General features: G+C 45.6%; 1 protein-coding gene across 1 annotated transcript in view; it reads left to right on the top strand.

Annotated features, from left to right (window-relative positions):
- Positions 1-26,901, top strand: part of LOC137372873 (cystathionine gamma-lyase-like) — an 84,100-nt gene that overhangs the window by 8,730 nt on the left and 48,469 nt on the right. Inside the window, exons 2-5 of the mRNA XM_068037248.1 lie at positions 2,216-2,297; positions 4,602-4,697; positions 9,512-9,621; positions 22,531-22,662. Of these exons, the coding sequence (XP_067893349.1) occupies positions 2,216-2,297; positions 4,602-4,697; positions 9,512-9,621; positions 22,531-22,662 (420 nt within the window). The remainder of the gene's footprint in view (positions 1-2,215; positions 2,298-4,601; positions 4,698-9,511; positions 9,622-22,530; positions 22,663-26,901) is intronic.

Genomic DNA, 26,901 nt, shown 5'->3' with positions numbered 1-26,901 from the left:
TTTGGATGTGACCTGGTTCGAGAAGGTATAGTAATCCATAAATGAGGGCTATCAGTGATTTTGTATGTTTTTTTTTTATATGAACAAATGAAGGGAACATAAGGAATCTGAGGAATATCATTTCTATTCCACAAAAACAGCCAATAATGTATCTGCAAGATCCAGATAAAGATGAACAAAACCCAAACTGAACGGACTGCTACAACCTGTAGAAACGAAAGACCAAGTCAGCAATCCAGACTTTTTACAAAGACTACTGATCATCAGACAGATTATAGTTGGATCGGGGAGAGGTGTCAAATCTGAGACTGAATTTGTAAAGCTGGACACTTTTTTTTGAGAGGTGGTGGGGGTGTGGTGGGGGGGAAGAAAGGCGGAGAATGGTGGGGGGTGGTGTAGAGAGATGGTAGTACACAGGTCATAAATGCAGATTGTTACAACTGAGGTGGGAGGAATGCGCTTCTGATCCCACGTCTCCACAGGTCACAACATAACTTTCCCACTTACCGTTATGGTCAATCATATACTTTTTTTCCCCCAGAATAGAACACTCTCTAACCAAGTTTCTTTAATGAACAACAAAATTGACAGTTGACTAGTTAAGACTTATTCGATAATAAAGCATAAACACAAATTTTAAGTTCCCTTTTTTACTTCTTGTCCCAGTCCTACCCAGGCGCCCCTCCCTCACCACTTTTTTTTCTGGTTATGATGACTGTATTGGTGTCGCCTCCTGTTCTTCTGTACTGGAAAATTTCATTTTGGCTTTGCTTCCAATTTCCACTTTTTTTTTTTCGCTCCCCCTCTCTTCCGCTCCCCCTCTCTTCCGCTCCCCCTCTCTTCCGCTCCCCCTCTCTTCCGCTCCCCCTCTCTTCCGCTCCCCCTCTCTTCCGCTCCCCCTCTCTTCCGCTCCCCCTCTCTTCCGCTCCCCCTCTCTTTCTCATTGCTGAAACAATGGCAGGGTAGTCTTGTTTGTGGATTTTGGGAAGGAGGTGAAAGCGGGCTGTACGGGGTTGAGGGACTGAGGTTGGAAGCCATAGAGGGAAGGTCTCCAGAGAAGATGAGGTCCATGACAGTCCTGGATACAATGTCGATGGTGGGTTCAAGATCCGGGGGAGGTAGGAGGAAGTGTCAGAGTTGGCGTTCAGCCTCTGCGAGGTAAAGCCTGGCTACTAGACCTGACCTACATGTGTCTGGTTTAGGTCGGGTCCAAATTCCAAGTCCAGCATTCGGGCTTGGGTCGGGTCGGGCTAGACACTGATTCCGGGAAGTCACGTGATCAGGCTTACCCATGATTACCCACAACTCCAACTGCAGGAATAGCCTGCTGCCGGAAGAGATGAAGGAAATTGGGGTCAGGTCGGGCGCAGAAAAAAATTAAAGGGCTCTGGTTCTGGTTGGCCGTGGTCAGGTCGGGTCCGGGTCGGGTTTTAATTTTATACCTGAGCCAGGCTTTACTGCTAGGTAGAGGTCGGTATGGCACACAACAATGGCACCACCCTTGTCAACAGGTTTGATGACTTTGTTTGTTTGTTTGTTTGTGTTAGACCTGAGAACGGAGTGCTGCAGGTTCAGAAGGAGGTAGGTTAGAGTGATTGAGAGGAGCAGAGGAATTGAGATGGCCGATGTCAAGCTGGCAGTTCTCAATGAAAAGCTGGAGAGAGGGTAAGAGGCCAGAGGGAGAATACTGGAGATGGGTAAAAGTATCTGCTGAGCAGGGGGAAAGACTCCTGGCCAAAGAAGTGGGTGCAGAGTGTAGATGACAGAAGTAGAGCTCAGCGATGTGTCAAGCTTGAAATTTATTGAGCTGGGGACGTGAGGGGATGAAGCTGTCTTCAGCAGAGAGGAAGGTCAGAGTGTATTGTGACTACATGGCAAGGGGTGGAGTCAGGGGGAAGAAGGGTCCAGAGGGATGTTGGTACCCATGAGTTATTGATGCTTGAATCCTTTCACATCTGAAAGGGAGATCAGTTTTTGAAGGACAAGAATCTGTTGCTTCCTGGAAAAAAAAACACATGGCTGTCTGGCTGTCAAGGGATAATAGTTAACAATGGGAGTGTATGCTACGTTTAGATAGAAACTGTAGGCTATTGAGAAACTTGTTTTTTGTTTTTTTTTTTTTAAACTGTACGTGACAGAGGATTATGTTTCATCTGCAAAGCTTTTTGTGGATCTATTGTACTGCTAAAGTGTCTGCTTCTGGATTTTTCTACAGGGCTTTGAATACAGCCGCAGTGGGAACCCTACACGGAACTCTTTGGAGAAAGCTATTGCAGCAGTTGATGGAGCGAAATACAGTAGGTCACAGTACCTGCTATTTTTTTTTGTGGCGGGATTTTTGGGGGCGGTGGGGGGGTGGGTGGAGTGTTGATGAGTAAGAGGGGACGCTTTTGTCTCACGACAGATATGCATATCCTTTTGATCCCAAGTTTGGGTGAATTAAACGAGTTGGTGTTTCTGTCAGCATTGCATGCTAGAACGGGTGAAATTGGGCATGGTAGTGCCCTTTTGTTTTTGAATGCTCAAAGTCCTCTTGGGGGTTCCAAAATGGTATCCACAGTGTGAATGCATAATGCTAACCTGAAGCGTGCCAGATGCCATCTTGGTAAAGGGGTTATTCCACATGCATTTAAATTCCACTGGAAGCATGTAGAGCAGGCAGATCATGACGCTGTTGCCAGCGCTGCTTTTTTTTTGGAGTTTCATGCTCCAGCTAACGCCCTCTCTTAACCTCATACAGTCAAATACATGTTCAGTAGTGGCACAGTGGTTAGCACTGCAGCCTCGCAGCTCCAGCGACCCGGGTTCAGTTCTGGGTACTGCCTGTGCGGAGTTTGCAAGCTCTCCCTGTGACCGCGTGGGTTTCCGCTGGGTGCTCTAGTTTCCTCCCACAGCCAAAGACTTGCAGGTTGATAGGTAAATTGGCCATTGTAAATTGCCCCTAGTATAGGTAGGTGGTAGGAGAATGATGGGGATGTGGTAGGGAATATGGGATTAATGTAGGATTAATATAAATGTGGTTGTTAGGCACAGACTTGGTGGGCCAAAGGGCCTGTTTCAGTATTGTATCTCTAAAATAAAATAATATAAAATAAAAATAAGTAGCACGAAGGGTACACACCAGTGCTACTTAAAGGGATCATCAATCACTTCAGGGTAGTTGCTGGCTTTTTTTTTTCTGGCTGGAGTGGGTAGATGCTGAGAGATTTTTTTTTTCCCCCCCTGATTAGTGAGTATAAAACCAAGTATCATCGCCTCAGGTTAAGGGGTCAATTGTTTAGGACTGATAGGAAATTTCTTCGCTCGGAAGATTGTGAATCTTTCGGACTGTGTATCCCAGAGAGCTGTGAATGCTCAGTCTTTGAGTATACTGTAAAGTGAGATCAGTAATTATTTTTGGATACTCCAGGGATAGGATAGGTGGGAAAGTGAAGTTGTAGAAGTTCAGGCTCGAGGGGTCTACTCCTATTTCGTATGCTCAGTATCTGAAGTGAACTTGATAGAGCTCAGCAAAATCAACCAGTGGAGTATGAATGCAAAATGGTGTAGGGATGCCCCTACCTTTTCTTAATGGAACACTTAATTGCTTATCATGGAGTTCTATGACTAGTATATAAGCAGTTACAATGCAAAACATGGATTTTGATGCTTTTTGTGAATTTTCTTGCTTTTGTTGCTAAATAAATACTTGAGAACCAAATATGTTTCAAATACCATTGCACTATATGATTAATGTGGGATAATTTTAAGGTTTTCAATGGATATTGATCAAATGTCAGAACTGCATTAATGTTCCACTGTATGCCTGTTCCTATCATCGATTTGGACAGTGTAAAAGATGGTAACCCTACCAGAATTGCCTTTTTAAAAGAGCTATAGTCTATCTCTCCCTATAACAAAAATTTCTCTCATGACTATTTCCAAAACGTGCACTGGATGTTTTGAAGTGATCTGTTTACAATGGCAATTCACTTTCTCCCAAATTGAAGCACCAGTCATCGCCACAAAATATTTCACCCACAGATTACTACTGGATTTCTTAGTCTGTGTCTGTGGGTAAAAACCTGCTTTGTTTGAGTTATCCCTATTAATCACTTCAATTTTTAAACAAAAACTTCTTCCACTAAATACATAAGCATTAGACAACTCGGTCAAATAACTCTTTTTTTTCAATATCTGATCCCAAATGGTGAATGTTGGGCTACCTGACTTTGTGGGCTTAGATTTGCACCTGATTGTGTTATTGTCTGACATTTCCGTGTATTCACTTCCTTGCATCCAGTAACACCATGCTATCAAGTGTCAGAATCCCAGCTGGTAGTTTATGTTTCTTGTTTTGTTTTCTTTTAGTCTTTATCCACAGATGATTTTTGTATTGCTGTAATTGTTAACCTGGTTGGGAGCTACCTCCATACGGTCCAGGGATTGGATCTGAGTCCTTTATGGTTTGTGTGGCTCATTGCTATATTGGACATTACACTTGCCCATTAAGTCATGCAGGAAGCATATTTTGCTTTTTATGAATACAGCATTCTAAACTATCTTGCATTGCATTTTATTGCGTAGTTCATTGACTTTATTTTTCTTTTTTCATTCTGCAGGTTTAGCATTTGCATCTGGTTTGGCAGCTACAGTGACAATTGTTCACCTGTTGAAATCTGGTGATAACATCATTTGCATGAATGATGTCTATGGAGGTATAGTTTGCATTGTCTTGATGTAGAATTTATGGAAGAACATAAGGGGAAATTTAACTCCTACCTGACAGAAACTGGGTTGGCAGTTGGCAGGAAAAAAGACAGAAGCGCAAGGGGCGAGCCAACTGTGTAACAGCCCCGACAAACAAATTTTTCTGCAGCACCTGTGGAAGAGCCTGTCACTCTAGAATTGGCCTTTATAGCCACTCCAGGCGCTGCTCCACAAACCACTGACCACCTCCAGGCGTTTACCCATTGTCTCTCGAGACAAGGAGGCCAAAGAAGAAGACCTGACAGAAACTGGGTGGGCGGGCAGTTAAAATGAAGTGGGTAACTTGCTCGTTGGCCTCCTGCCAACCAAGACATCAAAAACACCAGCTTGAAGCTGGTGGGGTTGAGATTGAAATATACAGATTGGATCCTGATGACGATATCTGGGCCCGACTGCTATTTTAACGTTCTCCTAAGTGGGAGAGCAGCTGTGGATATCCTGTCCGGCTGAAGCAGACTGAGCACCAATGGAAGCAGCCCCTCCAGGAAAAGTATATTTCTTGCTTTTTGTGGGGTCTGGAGGAGCAGGAGAGATCGTCCATTCTCCACGAAGAGAAAATGTAGGTTTCCTCTGCTCCACAGTGCACCAGCCCCCCCCCCCCCCCCCCCCAAACCCGTTTTTAGAATTCCTGCAGCCTATATTTAATTGGTCTAAATGGTGTCCTTGGAGCTGCTCAATTTTAATAGCTGGATAGCCACTTCCCAACAACATCCTGGACATTTTGGCCAGCAGCATATTAATAAGCTGCCTCTTCAGATGGTCTGGCCACTTGCTAGGCCACTTTCCTGTGTAGGAGTTAAAAATGCCCTCCCAGAAATTCGAGAGGAGGAAAAGGCTTTTAAGATCTCCAACAGGATTAAGGAAAATCCCAAGGCTTTTTATACATATATAAAGAGCAAGAGGGTAACTAGGGAAAGGGTTGGCCCACTCAAGGACAGAGAAGGGAATCTGTGTGGAGCCAGAGGAAATGGGCGAGGTACTAAATGAGTACTTTGCATCAGTATTCACCAAAGAGAAGGACTTGGTAGATGATGAGCCTAGGGAAGGGAGTGTAGATAGTCTCAGTCATCTCATCAAAAAGGAGGAGGTGTTGGGTGTCTTGCAAAGCATTAAAGTAGATAAGTCCCCTGGGCCTGATGGGATCTACCCCAGAATACTGAGGGAGGCATGGAAAGAAATTGCTGGGGCCTTGACACAAATCTTTGCATCCTCATTAGCTACAGGTGAGGTCCCAGAGGACTGGAGAATAGCCTATGTTGTTCCTTTTGTTTAAGAAGGGTAGCAAGGATAATCCAGGAAATTATAGGCCGGTGAGCCTTAACGTCAGTGGTAGGGAAATTATGAGAGAGGATTCTTCGGGACAGGATTTACTCCAATTTGGAAACAAACAAACTTATTAGCGAGAGGCAGCATGGTTTTGTGAAGGGGAGGTCGTGTCTCACTAACTTGATCGAGTTTTTTGAGGAAGTGACAAAGATGATTGATGAAGGAAGGGCATTGGATGTTATCTATATGGACTTCAGTAAAGCCTTTGACAAGGTCCCTCATGGCAGACTGGTACAAAAGATGAAGTCACACGGGATCAGAGGTGAGCTGGCAAGATGGATACAGAACTGGCTCAGTCGTAGAAGAAAGAGGGTAGCAGTGGAAGGGTGCTTTTCTGAATGGAGGGATGTGACTAGTGGTGTTCCGCAGGGATCAGTGCTGGGACCTTTGCTGTTTGTAGTATATATAAATGATTTGGAGGAAAATGTAGCTGGTCTGATTAGTAAGTTTGTGGACGACGCAAAGATTGGTGGAGTTGTGGATAGTGATGAGGATTGTCAGAGGATACAGCAGGATATAGATCGGTTGGAGACTTGGGCGGAGAAATGGCAGATGGAATTTAATCCGGACAAATGTGAGGTAATGCATTTTGGAAGATCTAATACAGGTGGGAAGAATGGCAGAACCCTTCGGAGTATTGACAGGCAGAAAGATCTGGGCGTACAGGTCCACAGGTCACAAAGTGGCAACGCAGATGGATGGTAGTCAAGAAGGCATACGGCATGCTTGCCTTCATCGGTCGGGGCATAGAGTATGAAAATTGGCAAGTCATGCTGCAGCTGTACAGAACTTTAGTTAGGCCACACTTAGAATATTGCGTGCAGTTCTGGTTGCCACACTACCAGAAGGACGTGGAGGCTTTGGAGAGGCTACAGAAGAGGTTTACCAGGATGTTGCCTGGTCTGGAGGGCATTAGCTATGAGGAGAGGTTGGATAAACTCTGATTGTTTTCACTGGAACGATAGAGGTTTACAAAGTTATGAGCGGCATGGACAGAGTGGATAGTCAGAAGCTTTTTCCCAGGGTGGAAGAGTCAGTTACTGGGGGGCATAAGTTTAAGGTGCGAGGGGCAAAGTTTAGAGGGGATGTGTGAGGCAAGTTCTTTACACAGAGGATGGTGAGTGCCTGGAACTTGCTGCCGGGGGAGGTGGTGGAAGCAGGTACAATAGCGACGTTTAAGAGACATCTTGACAAATACATGAATAGGATGGGAATAGAGGGATACGGACCCCGGAAATGCAGAAGGTTTTAGTTTAGGCAGGCATCAAGATCGGCGCAAGCTTGGAGGGCTGAATGGCCTGTTCCTGTGCTGTACTGTTCTTTGTTCTTTGTTAACAGATTGACCCCAGCTCCCTGTCTTCTCACCAATATCCCTTGGTGACTTTTGACCTGAAATGATTCAAGTTGTCTATTGAATCCATATACACTGTCTTTCCTTCTCCACTTCCTGATCTAAATGCAGCCTCTTGGTGATATTATCTGCAGATATGTGGTCAGCTCTCCACGTATATCCTGGTGATATGCAATTCTACCTCTTCACTGCCCCTCTCAATCCCTTCACTGCCCCTGACATCCAGTCTTGGATGAGCAACAATTTCTGCCAGCTAAACACCTGTAAGACTGATGTCATCAACTTCAGCCCATCACAAGCTTCCCACTGATTCCATCCTCTTTGCTGACCAGTTGAGGAGCTGAACTAGATTATTCAAAATCTTGCAACCCTATTCGATCCTGATCTGAGGTATCCAACACACAGACTGCTTATTTCCACCTCCTTATCATTGCCTGTGCCTACCCCTTGCCTTTACCTCTACCAGATGTGACCGTTTCCATCCTTCATCCTACGTTTCAGTTAATCTAAAACTCTACTACTACTTTCTTGCTCCAAATCCTGCTCGCCCATCAACTCTGTCCTTGCTGATGTATGTAGGCTTCCGGTCTTGCAATGGCTTCGCTTTAACGTTCTCATCCTCACACTTAAATTCCTTTGTGGCTTTGCTCCTTCTTATTTCTGTACCACCTCCAGCCCTCCAATCATTTTCCCCTCAGACTGTGGATCATTCCTCTGACTCTCTGTTCTGTTCATTTTCCCCCTGTGTTTGCCCCATCATTGGCAGTCATGCTTTCAGCTGCCTCTGATCCTTGCTCTAGAATTCTCTACTTCTGTATCCTATTTTTTTTTTAAATTCCTTCCTTAAACCATACCTTCAACCAAGCTTTTGATTACTTTCCCATATATCTCATATTTTGACTTGCTGTTTGTTTTCTTTTCTTCCCTATATGCCTCTGAAGCACATTTGGACCTCTAAATGTTAAAAGGTACTATATAAGTACAAGCTGTTCCCTATGTCCTTTCTTTACATCCCACCACTTCTTCCCAAGCTTTCTTTCATTTCTTTCCTCCCTCATGCCCCTTGCTCGCCATATCAATTTGCAGCTTCTCTTTTTTTTTTTTGAAACCTGTTTTCTGCTCCTTCAGTCTAATCCCCGATCAACTCCTGACTTTTCAATTACCCTTCTTTTCCATGGCGTTCGATGGCTGGCTTTCTTTTCACAAATAGCTTTCCTTTCTCACTCAAAACTGCTGTCATCACCTCTGCCACAAAAAAGTTCACCCTCAACACCTGTCTTCTCAGCTATTGCTCTATATCAAATCCAACACTACCTCTTTATAAGTACCCTTCTCTTGTTAGACTGCTTGTTTGACATTGTTATGTATGAGTCAGAATTTTGTCCAGTTATTGCTTTGGTTCCCACAACAGCTCCAACTAGTACCCAGGCTGAACCATATGGTGTGCAATCTCTGTGTGCTCTTTGATCCTGATTTGAGCCATATTCAATCCCATATCTTGTCTGTCACCAGGACCACTTGCTTCCATCTCTATAACATTGCAATTTTAAAAAAAAAACTGAAGTTGAGAAGTATGAACATTCATAAATCGCCTGCCACTATATTGAGTAAATTTAAGTGGTAGCTTTATCAAGCATTTGGGTTTGTACTTGAATTCAAGTAATCTGTATTGTCATTTGTCATATGTTGTCTCTAATTACATTGAATAGGAGCAGATGGAAGGTAAAATATTGGATGTTTGGGACAAAATTCCTGCATCTCCTTAGTTCCCAATACCTGTGGGAAAAGTGCTGGTTTGATGCTAGGGGCCTCCTTACAAGGAGGGAAAAGAAATTTAAGATAGTGCTGATCTAGGCTGTTTTCGTCTACCTATTAGCTGATTTGAATATCCTTAGATACTTGGAATCTGTGAATGATGTATGGCATAAGACAGCACAGGACACCCAGGGAAAGGGAAAATGTGTTTTTTTTTTTGCAATGTCTTGGCAATTATAGCTTGTTTCTTTATCACCTTTTAAATGGAAGGAAGAAGGATAAGAACTTGATCAGTATAAAACACAGGATTATGGAAAAATTCTCTTTCAGGTACTAACCGATATTTTCGCAGAATTGCTTCTGACATGGGTTTGGAAACTTCTTTTGTTGACTGCACATCATTGAAATGTCTGGATGCAGCTATTAAGCCAAACACTAAGGTAAGAATATGTGTAAGCTGTTTTCCAGTATTTTTCCACTTCAATCACTCTGCGACCATCCCCACCCCATCTATCACCTGGTTTTTAAATGTTGCAGCGGAAATCAATACCCTAATCTTTTTTGTGCAATTTTTAAACTGCATCATGTTTAAACTATAGATATGTGCAATTTTTAAAAAGTGTGGATATCAATTAAGGCCTAGGAGGGATTTTGAGTAATTTAATAAAATCATGCTATTAAGGTGTGCAATTAAGTTTTAAAAATCCGTGCAGAGGCGCTATTGCAAAAATGGGAGTGGTAGGATGCATTGCCAGGAATATTAAATATAAAACAAAGACTATTTACTGTCTGTGTCTATCTCTCCCTTTTATGTATCAGTCCTTGCAGGACGAAGAGTTTGCAGGCTTAAATATGAACATGCATACTGTAAAAATGAGCAGAATGGAATACCTTATTTTTCATATTAGAAATTATACCAAATTTATTCTGTTTGTTTATTCCAGTAAGCAGCTTAAAAAAATCATATGTGACACTTGTGTTTGGACATGCCCTAGGGCAAACTACAATGGACAGGTGGATTGGGGAGGAAGTGGGAACAGGTTATTGAGTTAGATAATGAATGGCGGAGCAGGCTTGAAGGGCCAAATGGCCTACTCCTCCTATTTTCTATGTTTCTAGTCTGCCATACCAAATGTAGAAGAAATGCACGTGGGGGCATGCTCAAGGTTACAGTATTGGCCACAAAGAAGGGGTTTCATTGTTATGATCCCTGGGTCATACTGCCATATGACTAGATACTGGGCAGTCAGGGCAAACTCCTGATTACTGGGAGCAGGGGGGCGGTGGTCTGCTTGCAGGAGTAGTCAGTGATGATGTACCCAAGACAATATCAAATGTGGACATCAATTTTCAAGTTTATTTTAAAGTTATCTGATTTGTATAAGCAATATATATGTAAAATTATGCTGTAAAATCTGCCAAAAGATTCTGTTTGTCCCATTTGTGTCTCTGCTGATTCCGAATTATCTACTTGGTCTTATTCTCACTGGCCTTTCTCCATACTTTTTTGTTTTAAACGTTCCTTTTGCAATATTTATTTACATGGCCTTTACAACAATTTGTATTTATATAGGACCTTTTAATGTAATAATGTTCCAAGGCACTTTTGGCATCCTTCCATCTATGAAAGATGATGGACACACAGTAAACAATCCATTTAGGTGGGGTGTCTTCTCTTGGTGCATCTTCTGCTGATGGCTGCGAAGGCCTTTCCTTGAGTTGCAGCTTCTGCCATAGTGCTACACGTGAAGCTGTGAGTTGTTGTTTTTGACATTGTCATCTGTTGCCAAGCTGCTGTAGCAACTGGCCATTGTGGTAGTGAACACCAGTCCACAGGATGTGTCACCATTTCTACTTTTACCAGCTAGTGACTCCCAGGTATGACGGTCGACATTTAGGGCTTTTATGTCATGCTCGCAAGCATTCTTGATGTGGAGCTTTGGGTGCCTCACTTGTCTGGCTCCTGCTACCTCCCCATACAGAAAGTCATTGGGTGTGACCATCTTCCATACTGTGGACATTTTCGATCCACCAAAGCCACCTCTGGTGCCTAAACGCTTGGGAGCGCTGCCCTTGAGAGGACTGCCGAATTTGTGATTTTTGTCCTGCCAGGATATACCCATAATGTGCTGCAGACACCGAAGATGGAAATTGTTGACTTTTTTCCTGATAGCTGTAAGTTGCTCATGTTTCACAACCATTCAGCAAGGTGCTGAGAACGCAGGCCTTCTAAACCATCAGCTTGGTCCCAAGGGTCAGCTTGATGTCATCCCATGCACATTTCACGAGTCGGCCAAAGGTGGTAGCTGCTTTCCCTATGTATGTATCAAGCTCTGCATCAAGGGAAGGATTGTCTCACTATGGAGCCAAGGTCGCAGAATTTGCTAACCACTTCCAGTGGGCTGTTATTGAGTGTGATCGGGGCAGGGATGCAACAGCTTGTCCATGACCACAGTTTTCTCTTCGCTTATAGTCAAGAAGAACAAGTTTCAGGCATGGGAGAGACTGTTCTTGAATCTTTGTAGCCAAGTTTCTGTGTGAGCAACTAGCACAGCATCAGCATAGAGGAGTTCTCTGATCAGGAAACGCTGTGTTTTTGTCTTTGCTTTCAGCCTTGATAGATTGCAGACCTTGCTGTCTGACCTAGTGTGCAAGTAGACTCCTATGTCTGCAGGTAAGGCAAAGGTCAGGAGCATTTGACACCAAGCCACATTAGGAGATATTTGGGTAGATGACCAGTAGCTTGGTCAGAGGTAGGTTTTAAGGAGCATCTTCAAGAAGAAAGTAGAGGTTTAGAGAAGAAATTCCAGAACTTGGGGCCTTAGCAATTTGGTCACCAATGGTGGAGCAATTAAAGCGGAGATGTTGAAGTGGCCGCTATTGGAGTGCAGAGATATTGGACAGTTGTAGGGCTGGAAGAGATTAGATATAGGGAAAGGCAAGGGCAGGAAGAAATTTGAAAACAGTGAGAATTTTTACAATCAAGGCATTGCTTAACCAAGAACAATTTTAAGTCAGTGAGCTGAGTTGATGGTTGAACGGAACTTGTGGAAAGTTAGGACAGGCAGTAGAGTTCTGGATGACCAAGTTTTAAAGAGGGTAAAACATGGGAGGCTGGCCAGGATTGTGCTGGAATTGTCACATCTAGAAGTAACCAAAGCATAGATGAGGGGTTTCAGCAGCAGATGATCTGAGTTGGGACAGAGTTGGGCATGTTAGAGATGGAAATACTCAGTATTAATAGTGTTAGTATGTGGTCAAGATCTCCTCTTGGTGCCAAATATGACTCCAAGGTAGTGGAGCAGCCTCAAAGTTGCCAAGGAGAAGGCTGGAGTCAGTGGCTAGGGAACGGAGTTCGTAGTGGGGACCATGGATAATCGCTTCTGTCTTCCCAATATTTAGTTGGGGGAAATTTCTGCTTGTCTGACAGCTAGTACTGGATGAGCAGTCTAAATTTAGAAACAGTGGAGGGGTCGATAGAGGTTGGGTGAATTCGAGCTGGGTGTCATCATAGAATGTGCAAACTGATGCAGTTTTTGGATGATGTTGCCAAGGGGCAGCATGTAGATGAGAAATAAGAGGAGACCAAGGATAACTTCTTGGGACGCCAGAGGGAATGGTGCAGGAGTGGGAAGAGAAGCCATTTTGGGTGATTCTCTGACTGTGAATAGATAGATGAGAATGGGGCAAAGCAAATGCAATCCTGCTCAGCTGGACGATGGTGGAGAGGCATTAGAGGAGGATGGTGTGGTTGACTTGTCAAGACTGCAACCAGGTCGAGAAGGATCAACAGGGATGGTTTATCTTTGTAACCGTCGTATTCTTTCTTTTGGGCCTCCTTATCTCGAGAGACAATGGATACGCGCCTGGAGGTGGTCAGTGGTTTGTGAAGCAGCGCCTGGAGTGGCTATAAAGGCCAATTCTGGAGTGACAGGCTCTTCCACAGGTGCTGCAGAGAAATTTGTTTGTTGGGGCTGTTGCACAGTTGGCTCTCCCCTTGCGCCTCTGTCTTTTTTCCTGCCAACTACTAAGTCTCTTCGACTCGCCACAATTTAGCCCTGTCTTTATGGCTGCCCGCCAGCTCTGGCGAATGCTGGCAACTGACTCCCACGACTTGTGATCAATGTCACACGATTTCATGTCGCGTTTGCAGACGTCTTTATAACGGAGACATGGACGGCCGGTGGGTCTGATACCAGTGGCGAGCTCGCTGTACAATGTGTCTTTGGGGACCCTGCCATCTTCCATGCGGCTCACATGGCCAAGCCATCTCAAGCGCCGCTGACTCAGTAGTGTGTATAAGCTGGGGGTGTTGGCCGCTTCAAGGACTTCTGTGTTGGAGATATAGTCCTGCCACCTGATGCCAAGTATTCTCCGAAGGCAGCGAAGATGGAATGAATTGAGACGTCGCTCTTGGCTGGCATACGTTGTCCAGGCCTCGCTGCCGTAGAGCAAGGTACTGAGGACACAGGCCTGGTACACTCGGACTTTTGTGTTCCGTGTCAGTGCGCCATTTTCCCACACTCTCTTGGCCAGTCTGGACATAGCAGTGGAAGCCTTACCCATGCGCTTGTTGATTTCTGCATCTAGAGACAGGTTACTGGTGATAGTTGAGCCTAGGTAGGTGAACTCTTGAACCACTTCCAGAGCGTGGTCGCCAATATTGATGGATGGAGCATTTCTGACGTCCTGCCCCATGATGTTCGTTTTCTTGAGGCTGATGGTTAGGCCAAATTCATTGCAGGCAGACGCAAACCTGTCGATGAGACTCTGCAGGCATTCTTCAGTGTGAGATGTTAAAGCAGCATCGTCAGCAAAGAGGAGTTCTCTGATGAGGACTTTCCGTACTTTGGACTTCGCTCTTAGACGGGCAAGGTTGAACAACCTGCCCCCTGATCTTGTGTGGAGGAAAATTCCTTCTTCAGAGGATTTGAACGCATGTGAAAGCAGCAGGGAGAAGAAAATCCCAAAAAGTGTGGGTGCGAGAACACAGCCCTGTTTCACACCACTCAGGATAGGAAAGGGCTCTGATGAGGAGCCACCATGTTGAATTGTGCCTTTCATATTGTCATGGAATGAGGTGATGATACTTAGTAGCTTTGGTGGACATCCGATCTTTTCTAGTAGTCTGAAGAGACCACGTCTGCTGACGAGGTCAAAGGCTTTGGTGAGATCAATGAAAGCAATGTAGAGGGGCATCTGTTGTTCACGGCATTTCTCCTGTATCTGACGAAGGGAGAACAGCATGTCAATAGTCGATCTCTCTGCACGAAAGCCACACTGTGCCTCAGGGTAGACGCGCTCGGCCAGCTTCTGGAGCCTGTTCAGAGCGACTCGAGCAAAGACTTTCCCCACTATGCTGAGCAGGGAGATTCCACGGTAGTTGTTGCAGTCACCGCGGTCACCTTTGTTTTTATAAAGGGTGATGATGTTGGCATCGCGCATGTCCTGGGGTACTGCTCCCTCGTCCCAGCACAGGCATAGCAGTTCATGTAGTGCTGAGAGTATAGCAGGCTTGGCACTCTTGATTATTTCAGGGGTAATGCTGTCCTTCCCAGGGGCTTTTCCGCTGGCTAGGGAATCAATGGCATCACTGAGTTCCGATTTGGTTGGCTGTATGTCCAGCTCATCCATGACTGGTAGAGGCTGGGCTGCATTGAGGGCAGTCTCAGTGACAGCATTCTCCCTGGAGTACAGTTCTAGGTAGTGCTCAACCCAGCGGTCCATCTGTTTGCGTTGGTCAGTGATTATGTCCCCCGATTTAGATTTGAGGGGGGTGATCTTCTTGATGGTTGGCCCAAGAGCTCTCTTCATGCCATCATACATTCCTCTGATGTTTCCGGTGTCTGAGGCCAGCTGAATATGGCTGCATAGGTGTTGCCAGTAGTCGTTTGCGCAACGCCTAGCTGTTCTTTGTGCAGTACTTCTGGCTGCTTTAAGTGCTGCGGATGTTAAATCGCTGGGGGCTTTCTTGTAGTTCAAAAGTGCAATGCGCTTAGCGGCTATGACAGGTTCCAGCTCTTCATTATGAGATTGAAACCAGTCTGCATTTCTCTTCGCACTTTTGCCGTAGGTGGTCAAAGCTGACTCATAGATGGCGTCTCTGATGTGGGCCCACTTGGTCTCAGCATCCCCTGTGGGAGTGTTTTGAAGGGCTGTTACAAGTGAATTTAGAAATTTTTGTAACAGCTGTTGGTGAGAAATTCTGCTCGTGTTGATGCGCGGGTGGCCCTTCTGCTTGGAATGATGCAACTTCTTTGGTCTGAGTCTAACCTTGCTGCACACCAGGGAGTGGTCGGTGTCGCAGTCCGCACTGTGGAAGCTGCGTGTGATTTGAACACTGTTTAAGGCGGCTCGCCTTGTGACAATGAGGTCTAGCTGGTGCCAACGACGTGATCTTGGGTGCCTCCATGAAACCTGGTGACAGGGTTTAGTGTGAAAGAACGAGTTGGTGATGCAGAGGTTATGATAGGTACACAACTCAAGCAGTCTCTGCCCGTTCTCATTCATCCTTCCAACGCCATAGCGCCCAAGGCAGGAGGGCCATGAGTCATGGTCGGCCCCAACCCTGGCATTAAAGTCCCCCAGCAGGAATAGGTGTTCGGTGTTGGGGATGCTGCTAATGATGTTATGGAGTTGTTCATAGAACTGGTCTTTAGCTTCAGGTGCGGAACAGAGTGTTGGAGCATAGATGCTGAGTAGGTGTACTGGACCAGAGGTGGTGAGCAGTCGGATGGACAGTATGCGTTCCGAGCCATTTGAGGGAGGCTCTATCATGCTGAGCAAGGAGTTTCTGATGGCGAAGCCCACTCCATGCTGTCTTGGTTCTTCAGGATCCCTGCCCTGCCAGAAGAAGGTGTAGTCTTGCTCTGCTAGAGAGCCACTCGCGGGGAGGCGAGTCTCCTGAAGTGCTGCAATGTCCACATTGAGTCTACTGAGCTCGTTGTTAATGATGGCGGTCTTCCGAGAATCGTTGATTTGTGTAAGGTCTTCCGACAGGCCAGGACACATAGTTCTGACGTTCCAGCTTGCAAAGCGAAGGGCTGGTACCTTCTTTCCTTTTTTCATGTTGTTTGGTGCGGTGTATCAGTCCACCTTTCGGGCAATGACCCTGAGCTCCAAGCACCCATTGAAGCAGGCAGACTGTGGCGGGACAGAACCTTATTGACCGGGGGCTGCCCGGTTTGAGGCGGGCGGTAGCTGTCCAGTGAGGTGCAATGACCTCTCCCACCGACAAAGGCAACCCGTGGCGCCCAGTTTCTACGCCAATTTATCTGGACTTATAACCCGTAACTGCTGCCTTCCATGTTGTTTCAGTCGCTGTGAGGCAACTATGGAGTGACCTCTCCATGGCGCATGCCTGGGCAAATTTATGGAGGTTGAGAGTTGCCCAGTCGTCAAAACCCCCCTCTTGGCCTTTCTGGTGGGGTCCAAAGGAGTGCAGGACACGACGTTTGGCACCAGTATGGCTGCAGGAACTGCCGGAAACATGCCAAAGGTGACACATGACCGCCTACGGGGTTCCGCTCCGGATTTTCTGTTAGGGTTTACTCCCTTAGCCTTGGTCTCTCCCGAGACGCCCACAAGGCAGTGGGGTTGTTGGGGCCCCTACACAGGTGTAGGATGGTGCCGGTGGGAGGAGGGGATGCAAGGGGGAGGGGTAGAGGGAGGGGGTGGGGGGGGGTGCAGGGGAAGGGGGTGCGGGGTGAAGATGGTGCGGGGGGGGGGGGGCGGGCTGGGACGGGGTTGTGAGGGGGTGAGCTGAGAGGGTGGAGCAGGGAAGGGGACGGGGGTGGGGGGGGTGGAAGGGGGGTAAAGGGGGGGGGTGGAATCTGGTGCAGGTAATAAGCCATTTCCTCAGTGCCCACCATCGACGTCCGGAAAGCTCATCTCCGTCCTTCGGGAGGTGAAGCATCATTTGGCAGACTTAGAGGTGGTTACATTTGCTAAGGGTTTTTTTTTTTTGCAGTGGTTTAAATAAAGGCATGCAGCATTGCCGACAGTGCGCTGCAGATGCTCTCCGAGCCATCTCCCGCGGGCGCTTTGAAGTTGCGGCCGGGGGGGCCGCTCGTGGATGTTTTGGGTGTTCGGGGCACCTTTTCACAGGACTTCTCTCGGGTCCCGCAGCTCCTTCTTCACCTCAATGGACTTACCGCATGCCGTGGCTGCAGACACTCTGGACTGTCAAGACAGCAGGATCGGAGATTAAAGTATCGGCAGCTGTTCTCGTCAGTTTCATCCGGATCAATTTCATTGAGAAAACAAAGAGCAGGTGTGGCTGGGGGAGGGCAGTGGGCCCAGGTAACATACACTAAACTAACTGTTAACTTTTAGATAGGGCTAAAATGAACTGATTTAAAGAGCCAGGGGAACCGTCGTATAGGATGCCAGTTACTAGGGGACATAGGTTTAAGGTGTGAGGGGCAAGGTTTAGAGGGGATGTGCGAGGCAAGTTTTTTTTTTAACACAGGGTGGTGAGTGCCTGGAACTTGCTGCCAGGGCAGGTGGTGGAAGCAGATACGAAAGTGACATTTAAGAGACATCTTGACAAATATATGAATAGGAAGGGAATAGAGTGATATGGGCCCCGGAAGTGCAGAAGGCGTTAGTTTCGGCAGGCATCAAGATTGGCACAGGCTTGGAGGGCCGAATGGCCTGTTCCTGTGCTGTACTGTTCTTTGTTCATTTGTGACTCAGCCGTTTGGTACTGTGGCAGGGGTGGAAATCTGATTGCCCATCTATTCCAGAACCCTTCCAAAGATTCAGAGGTGGCAGCATGTTCAAGGACTTTGGAGAGGATCAGGAAGTTGGAGATGAGATGGTAGCTTGCAAAGAAGGAATTTTTTTTTGAGGAGGGGTAATGATAGCAGATTTGAAGGACAGTACCTGAGGAGAGGATTGTTAACCATATGGGGCCAGAAAGTGAAGCTGGGTGATCAGTTTTGTGGGAATCAGGTTGCGGGGACAGGAGGTGGTTCTCATGAACAAAATGATCTTGGCAGGAGATGGGGGAGAAACTAGAAAGATCTGAATTCAGGGCTAGGGTATGGGGAAACCTTAGAGGATCTTTGGCCTGGTGGACTAGGGAAGAGAGGCAAACAGCTGATTTAGATGGTAATCTTAGTGACAAAAGAAGTTCATGAGCTCCTCGCACTTATTGAGTGGAGGAGAGGGTAAAGGGGTTTAAGAAGACTGTTTGCAGTAGAGAAAAGAAGCTGGAGTTAGCTTTGCATGACTGGATAATCCTGGAATAGTGATCAGTTTTGGCACAAGACAGTGGGACCTTATGGTGCTTTAAGTGGTCTAGCCAGATTTAGTGGTGAATGGCTAAGCCAGTTGTCCACCATGTTCGTTCAAATGTGCATCTCTTGGACATAAGTGCAGATGAGTGTCGGGGAGGTGGGTGGTGGTAGCGTTGACTGCTAGGATGGGAGACAGTAATGCTTTTAATAATTATTAGGGAATTAAAGGTGGAGGTGAGGGTATAGTTGAGCAAATCACTAGTCACCGGTTAGGAAAACTTTTTTTTATTGTACTTGGATGGGCGGTAGAGAATGAGGATTTTAGGAATCTAAATAGGAGCAGGAGTAGGTCACTTGGCCCTCTCGAACATGCTCCCCCATTCCAAAGATCATGGCTGATCTGCCTCAATTCCATGTTCTGCATTATCCCCATCTCCTTTGATTTACTTAGTATCCAAAAACTCACTTAATATACTCAATGACTGAGCATCTGGGGTAGAAAATTCCAAATATTTACAACCCTGAGTGAAGAAACTTCTCATCTCTGTCCTAAATGGCCAACTCTTATTTTAAAATTGACAAGAGTGAGAAGGCTGGAATGAGGTGAGGCACTTAAAATAGGAGAAAGCGCTAGAGGAGTAGGGAGACAGAACAAGGTGTGGTTTAGTGATGAGAACCACCACACCACCAGGACTAGTAACCCAGAGACCCAGGGTATTGCTATGGGGACATGGGTTCAAATCCCACCACAGCAGAAGGTGGAATTTGAATTGAATTAATAAATCTGGAATTAAAGAAAAGCTAGTCTAATGGCCATGAAATCATTGTCGATTGTTGTAAAAAGCCATCTGGTTCACTAATGTCCATTAGGGAAGGAAATCTGTTGTCCTTACCTGGTCTGGCCTACATGTGACTCCAGACCCACAACAATGTGGTTGACTGTTACATGCCCTCTGAAATGGCCTAACGAGCCACTCAATTGTTTCTAACTGCTACGAAGTCAATAAAAAAAGAATGAAACCGGACGGGCCACCCGGCATCGACCTAGGCACTGGAAACGACAACGGCAAACCCAGCCCTGTCAACCCTGCAAAGTCGTCCTTACTAACATCTGGGGGCTTGTGCCAAAGTTGGGAGAGCTGTCCCACAGACTAGTCGAGCAGCAGCCTGACATAGTCATACTCATGGATTTATACCTGACAGACATTGTCCCAGACACTGCCATCACCATCCCCGGGTATGTCCTATCCCACCAGCAGGACAGACCCACCAGAGGTGGTGGCACAGTGGTATACAGTAGGGAGGAAGTTGCTCTGGGAGTCCTCAACATCGACTCCGGACCCCATGAAGTCTCATGGCATCAGGTCAAACATGGACAAGGAAACCTCCTACTGATTACCACCTACTGCCCTCCCTCAGCTGATGAGTCAGTACTGCTCCATGTTGAACAGCACTTGGAGGAAGCGCGGAGGGTGGCGAGGGCACAGAATGTACTCTGGGTGGGGGACTTCAATGTCCATCACAGAGAGTGGCTCGGTAACACCATTACTGGCCGAGCCCTAAAGGACATCTGCGGCAAGTGGCGAGCGGAAAACTTACTTGACCTCATCCTCACCAATCTGCCTGCCGCAGATGCATCTGTCCATGACACTGTTGGTAGGAGTGACCACTGCGCAGTCCTTGTGGAGACAAAGTCCTGCCTTCACATTGAGATACCCTCCCTCCATGTTGTGTGGCCCTACCACCATGCTAAATGGATAGATTTCGAACAGATCTAGCAATGCAAAACTGGGCATCCATGAGATGCTGTGGGCCATCAGCAGCAGAATTGTACTCGACCACAATCTGTAACCTCATGGCCCGGCATATCCCCCACTCTACCATTACCATCAAGCCAGGAGACCAACCCTTCTTCAATGAAGAGTGCAGGAGGGCATGCCAGGAGCAGCACCAGGCATACCTCAATGAGGTGTCAACCTGGTGAAGCTACAACCCAGGACTATCTGCGTGCCAAACTGCGTAAGAAGCATGCGATAGAGCTAAGCGATCCCATAACCAACGGATCCGATCTAAGCTCTGCAGTCCTGCCACATCCAGCCGTGAATAGTGGTGGACAATTAAACAACTAACTGGAGGAGGTGGCTCCACAAATATCCCCATCCTCAATGATGGGGGAGCCCAGCACATCAGTGTGACAGATGAGGCTGAAGCATTTGCAACAATCTTCAGCCGGAAGTGCCGAGTTGATGATCCATCTCGGCCACCCCCTGAAGTCCCCAGCATCACAGACGCCAGACTTCAGCCAATTCAATTCACTCCATGTGATATCCAGAAACGACTGAAGGCCCCATGGCCCTGACGATATTCCGGCAATAGTACTGAAGACCTGTGCTCCAGAACTTGCCGCGCCCTAGCCAAGCTGTTTCATTACAGCTACAACACTGGCATCTATCCGTCAATGTGGAAAATTACCCAGGTATGTCCTGTACACAAAAAGCAGGACAAGTCCAACCCGCCAATTACAGCCTTGTCAGCCTGCTCTCAATCAGTAAAATGATGGAAGGTGTTCTCAACAGTGCCATCAAGCGGCATTTGCTTAGCAATAATCTGCTCAGTGACGCTCAGTTTGGGTTCTGCCAGGGCCACTTGGCTCCTGACCTCATTACAATCTTGGTTCAAACATGGACAGAGCTGAACTCGAGGTGAGAGTGACTGCCCTTGACATCAAGGCAGCATTTGACCGAATATGGCATCAAGGAGCCCTAGCAAAGCTAAGGTCAATGGGAATTAGGGGGAAAACCCTTCGCTGGCTGGAGACATACCTGGTGCAAAGGAAGATGGTTCTGGTTGTTGGTCAATCTCTGAGCTCCAGGACATCACTACAGGAGTTCCTCAGGGTAGTGTTGTCGGCCCAACCATCTTCAGCTGCTTCATCAGTGACCTTCCTTCAATCATAAAGTCAGAAGTGGGGATGTTTGCTGATTGCACAATATTCAGCACCATTCGTGACTCCTCAGATACTGAATTAGTCTGTGTAGAAATGCAGCAAGACCTGGACAATATACATGCTTGGGCTGATACGTGGCAAGTGACATTCGTGCCACACAAGTGCCAGGCAATGACCATCTCCAACAAGAGAGAATCTAACCATCTCCCCTTGACATTCAATGGCATTACCATCGCTGAATCCCCCACCATCAACATCCCAGGGGCTACCTTGGACCAGAAACTGAACTGGAGTAGCCATATAAATACCGTGGCTACAACAGATTAGAGACTAGGAATCCTGCGGCGAGTAACTCACCTGATTTCCCCAAAGCCTGTTCACCATCTACAAGGCACAAGTCAGGAGTGTGATGGAATACTGTCCACTTGCCTGGATGGGTGCAGCTCCAACAACACTCAAGAAGCTCGACACCATCCAGGACAAAGCAGCCCACTTGATTGGCACCCCATCTACAAACATTCACTCCCTCCACCACCGACGCACAGTGGCAGCAGTGTGTACCATTTGCAAGATGCACTGCAGCAATGCACCAAGACAGCACCTTCCAAACCCGCGACTTCTACCAACTAGAAGGACAAGGGCAGCAAATGCATGGGGACATCACCATCTGCAAGTTCCCCTCCAAGTCACACCATTCTGACTTGGAACTATATCGCAGTTCCTTCACTGTCGCTGGGTCAAAATCCTGGAACTCCCTTCCTTCCTAACAGCACTGTGGGTGTACCTACCCCAAATGGACTGCGGCGGTTCAAGAAGGCAGCTCACCACCACCTTCCCGAGGGCAATTAGGGATGGGCAATAAATGCTGGCCTGGCCAGCGATGCCCAAATCCCATGAATGAATGGAAAAAAAAGTACTGAAATGCAGGACCGAGCTAGATATGGTAGCTAATCAATCAGCCAACAACACTGCCTGGCTCAAGTCTCTCCTGGGACAACCCCCGAAACAGTACAAAGTCCATTTTGATCTTAGTCCTAGCTTTTGAGAACCCAATAGTCTGTGCTACTTTGTTCTCACTTATCCTCCCCGCCCCCAAAATACAAACCGGAATGCCCTTTTGGAGAAACCTCTGCCTCTAATCTGTTTGTTTCCTTTCACAGCTTGTCTGGATTGAGACTCCTACTAACCCTATGATGGCTGTTGTTGACATCAAAGCTTGTGCAGAAATTGTACACAAGCATGGAGACATCATTATGGTAGTGGATAACACCTTCATGTCAGCCTATTTCCAGGTAATGGTGGCCTACAAATATCCACACTACTGAATTGATTCAAAAAATTCTCAATGTATTTTCAAATATTTGGCATTGGTTAATTTCTTTTGATTGGAATATCATTTTTCTTTGCTCATGCCTCCTGGCATGTCTGATTCTACCAGGCTCAGTAAAATTGCCAGTGTTACTGAAGTGATCTCTCCTGCATTCCAATTGATGGACTTATATATGAATAGTTCTTGCTACTGACATGTTGCAACAATTATCTGTATGATGTGGCTTTTCCATTATGCTACCTATACATTATATTAAACATTTTGCAATATGTAAAACTTTAGTTATATACTTTACAGCTTCATGGTTGATTGAAATGCAGTGGTTTCTATAAATAATTCCAGATCCAGGCGTCCTTGAGATAAGGATCTTAACCTAACATAAGAAATAGGAGCAGCAGTAGACCATATGGTCCCTCGAGCCTGCTCCGCCATTCAATATGGCCATGGCTGATCTTTGGCTTCAATAGCACTTTCTCACTTGCTACCCATATTTTTTTTTTGAAGAAATAATGGCATTTCAGCAATTAACTTGTGCATTTTGCTATTGTAATAAAACTCATATTTGTTTTAATCATTTGGATGCATTTTGACATCAAATCCATTCTTGAAAGGGAGTAGGACAGGGAAACATCCATCCATGTCAGTCCATCTGCTTCGTCTGAAACTCCAAAAGCAATGCAGAGTTCACTTTCTGTGTCCTTCGTTTGATCTTATTCACCAAATGCTTGACCAACTCCTTTTTTTTTTATAATTATCAGCATCAACTGCTTCCCTTAGAACTCCATTTCAGACGTCACCATCCCCTATGTGAAATAGTTATATTTATCTGTGCATTCACCTTGCCTCTTTTGAACTTCATCTTGTGCCCCTCACACTGTCATTCTTGAAGATAAACATTCTTTTGCTTATGTTCTTGAGAATCTTCCAATATCTTGACCCCCTCTAAGATTGCTCCTTTAGTGTAAACAAGCTGTTTCTGTAGTCTTTTTCCTAGTAGTTCAAGTATCAGATAATCTTTTGCTGCTGTTTTTCCAGTGCCATCATGTCTTTACTGTAATATGGTGACAGGAAATGCATAGGGTATTCCAGATGGAGATGAACCAATTCCCTGTACAGGATCCATATCATTTCTGTGCTTTTGTGTTCTACAATCTCAATGACTTATATTTTACAGAGTGCTGTTTAACCTAATACAACATCCTAGGGTGCTTTACAGGAGTATTATAAAACAAGGTATGACAGCCACAAAAGGAGATATTGGGTCAGATGACCAAATGTTTGGTCAAAGATGTAGGTTTTAAGGAGTGCAGGAGAGGTGTAGGGAGAGTTTTCCAGAGCTTGGGGCCTAGGCAACTGTAGGCACAGCCAGCAATAGTGAAGCGATTAAAATCACCGAATGGTCACATTACAGGAGGCCATTGGGCCCATCACGTCCATGCCAGCTTTCTGCAAGAGCAACTCGCCTAGTCCCACTCCCCTGCCTTTTCCCTGTAGCACTGCAAATTTTTTCTCTTCAGTTAATTATTCAGCTTTCGTTTGAAGGCTTTAATTGAATCCGCTTCCACCACACGCTTAGGCAATGCATTCCAGATCCTAAGTACTTAATGTATAAAATGGTTTTTCCTCATGTCGCTATTGCTTTTGCAAATCCGTGTCCTCTATTTCTGATTTAAACTCCGGGATGCTCAAGTGGCTGGAATTAGAGGAGTGCAGATATCTCGGAGCGTTGTGGGGGTGGAGGAGATTAGAGAGAGGGAGAGGTGAAGCCATAATGGAATTTGAAAACGACGATGAGAATTTTAAAATCCAGCCATTGATTGACCAGGAGCCAGTGTAGATTAGCAAGCACAGTGTGGTAGGGGAACGGGACTTGGTGTGAGTCTGGCAGCAGAGTTTTGGATAATCTCAAGTTTACAGAGTAGAATATTGGAGACCAGCCAGGAGTGCATTTGAATTGTCAAGTCTAGGCGTAACTAAGGCATGAATAATGGCATTGCCCTGAGGAATCAGTCAAGCTGCCTAGTTTAAATTTCAAACCAAGCTTGGCAGTTAACTGTCAGTCACCATAAACTAGTGCATTCTCCATGGCAACACCTCTATCAATCAGTGCACTCCCTTCTCATATTGTATAAATTTGTTGCTTTCCCTTACATTGGTATTCTTGCAAATTGTCCTGATGAGTGCAAGACGAAAAGCTTCGACAAAATGTCTCTATTTTCAGCAATACTCAAGCTCTTTACTACCAAATGACTACTATATAAATAGTTGTTGCTGTTGCAATATTCATGGTCATAATATATGACTAATCCTTTGGGAACCCGGCTAATTACTTCATGCCACACAAACACATTTCCATTTCCGCCATGTCCAGCATGATGCCACTACCAAACGCATCTTCCCCTCCTCCTGTGTCAGCATTCCGAAGAGATCATTACCTCTGCGACACCCTGGTTCACTCCTCCATTACCCAGACACCTCATCCCCCTTCCCATGACAGGCGGTGCAATATGTGCACTTTTACCTCTTCACTATCCAAGGCCCCAAACACTCCTTTTCAGATGAAGCAACGATTTTTACTACTTTCAATTTAGTATACTGTATTTGCCGCACACAATGCGGTCTGCTCTAGATTGGGGAAACCAAATGCAGATTGGGTGACCGCTTTTGCGGAATAGCTCCGCTCAGTATGAAAACATGACCCTGAGCTTCCTGTCGCTTGCCATTTCAAACCCCCCCAACTGCTCTAATGCCCACATCTCTCTCCTGGGCTTGCTGCAGTGTTCCAGCGAACATCAACGCAAGCTTGAGGAACAGCATCTCATTTACCGATTAGGTACTCTACAGCATACCGGACTGAACATTGAGTTCAATAATTTCAGAGCATGACAGCCCCTGCCCCCTTTTTTTTTTATTTTTAGTTTGACTTGTTTAATTATTTTAGTTTCATCATTCAATTTTGTTACCATGTGCCTCCCCACTTTTTATTTTCTCATGTTTGTGCTTTTGGCTAGGGCTTTCAATATTCTGTCATTTAACACCCTCTCTGCGCTAACTTTGTCTTTCAGCACACGGTTAACACACTCTTTGCCTTTTCCCATGACTTTCTTGTCAGTTATTCTGCGACCCTATGTCCTATTAACACCTTACCTTTTTTGTTTTCTTTTGCCCCACCCCCACTTTATTTGCTTAAAACCTATTACATTTCTAACCTTTGGCAGTTCTGATGAACGGTCACTGACCTGGAATGTTAACTTTGCTTCTCTCTCTCTCTCTCTCTCCACAGATGCTGCCAGACCTGTTGAGTATTTCCAGTACTCTTTTGGTTTTATAACACATTTCTATGTATGCCCACCCTCTGTCTCCAAGTGCAGTCAAATGCCAATCCACTTCAATAAGGGCCTTCACTTTTTCAAAAATATGGACCATGTTCTGTTTTTCTCTCCAAGGTTTTGGTCGAACTTTTAATTGTAATGACTCCCAAAAGATATTTTGCTGCAACAATTTGTTCATTCCGAAGGAATCTTTTATGTATTCAGCTAACTGAACTTAGATCATTACCTTTTTCTAGTGCCTGCAATGTATGTCGTTTAGTTATGAATTTCTATCGTCACTGGTATTTCCTCCTCAACTCTGGGGAAAAACCTACCCCCATTTGCAAGAGAGTCGCAATAATGAAGTTGGATTCAGTCATTTGTTGGTCACTTTCAAAGCAATTCCTTCTGTGAAGGATCAACATAGTTGAGTAACAGCTGGGTTTGCTTGCTAATGTCTTGTCCTATCTGCATCAATTTCAAAGCAATGTTAAAATTTCTGCGACATTTAACTGTGGTTACTTTGGCTTTAAGATGTTTTTCCTGATTCAAACATAAAATGGGAGTGGTTGATCTTCAACTTGTCTGACCTCTAGTTTAATGCTCTATCTTTGTGGTCAACTTCATCAATGAGGATACCATGATCAGTCGTTTGTGTACATGCTGTGGATCTGCCTGTATACATGGTGCAATTAATTATAGTCATTCAGTTCGAAAGTGAACTGAATGTATAGCCAGTGAAAGCTAGTCACTTTGAGTAAAAGTTCAATAGACCCGAAGGTTAATCTAACACTAGTAGTTTGGGAGGTGGGAGAAGGCAGTAGTGCATCTGATGACTCAGCTGGTTAAGTCAGTGAGTAATAGAGTCAGCAAGATCTATGGTTCTTGCT

Source organism: Heterodontus francisci, chromosome 8 (assembly GCF_036365525.1).
Source record: "Heterodontus francisci isolate sHetFra1 chromosome 8, sHetFra1.hap1, whole genome shotgun sequence".
Classification (NCBI taxonomy): domain Eukaryota; kingdom Metazoa; phylum Chordata; class Chondrichthyes; order Heterodontiformes; family Heterodontidae; genus Heterodontus; species Heterodontus francisci.
Note: the sequence above shows the minus strand (reverse complement) of the source record. Positions and strands in the feature narration are given on the sequence as shown.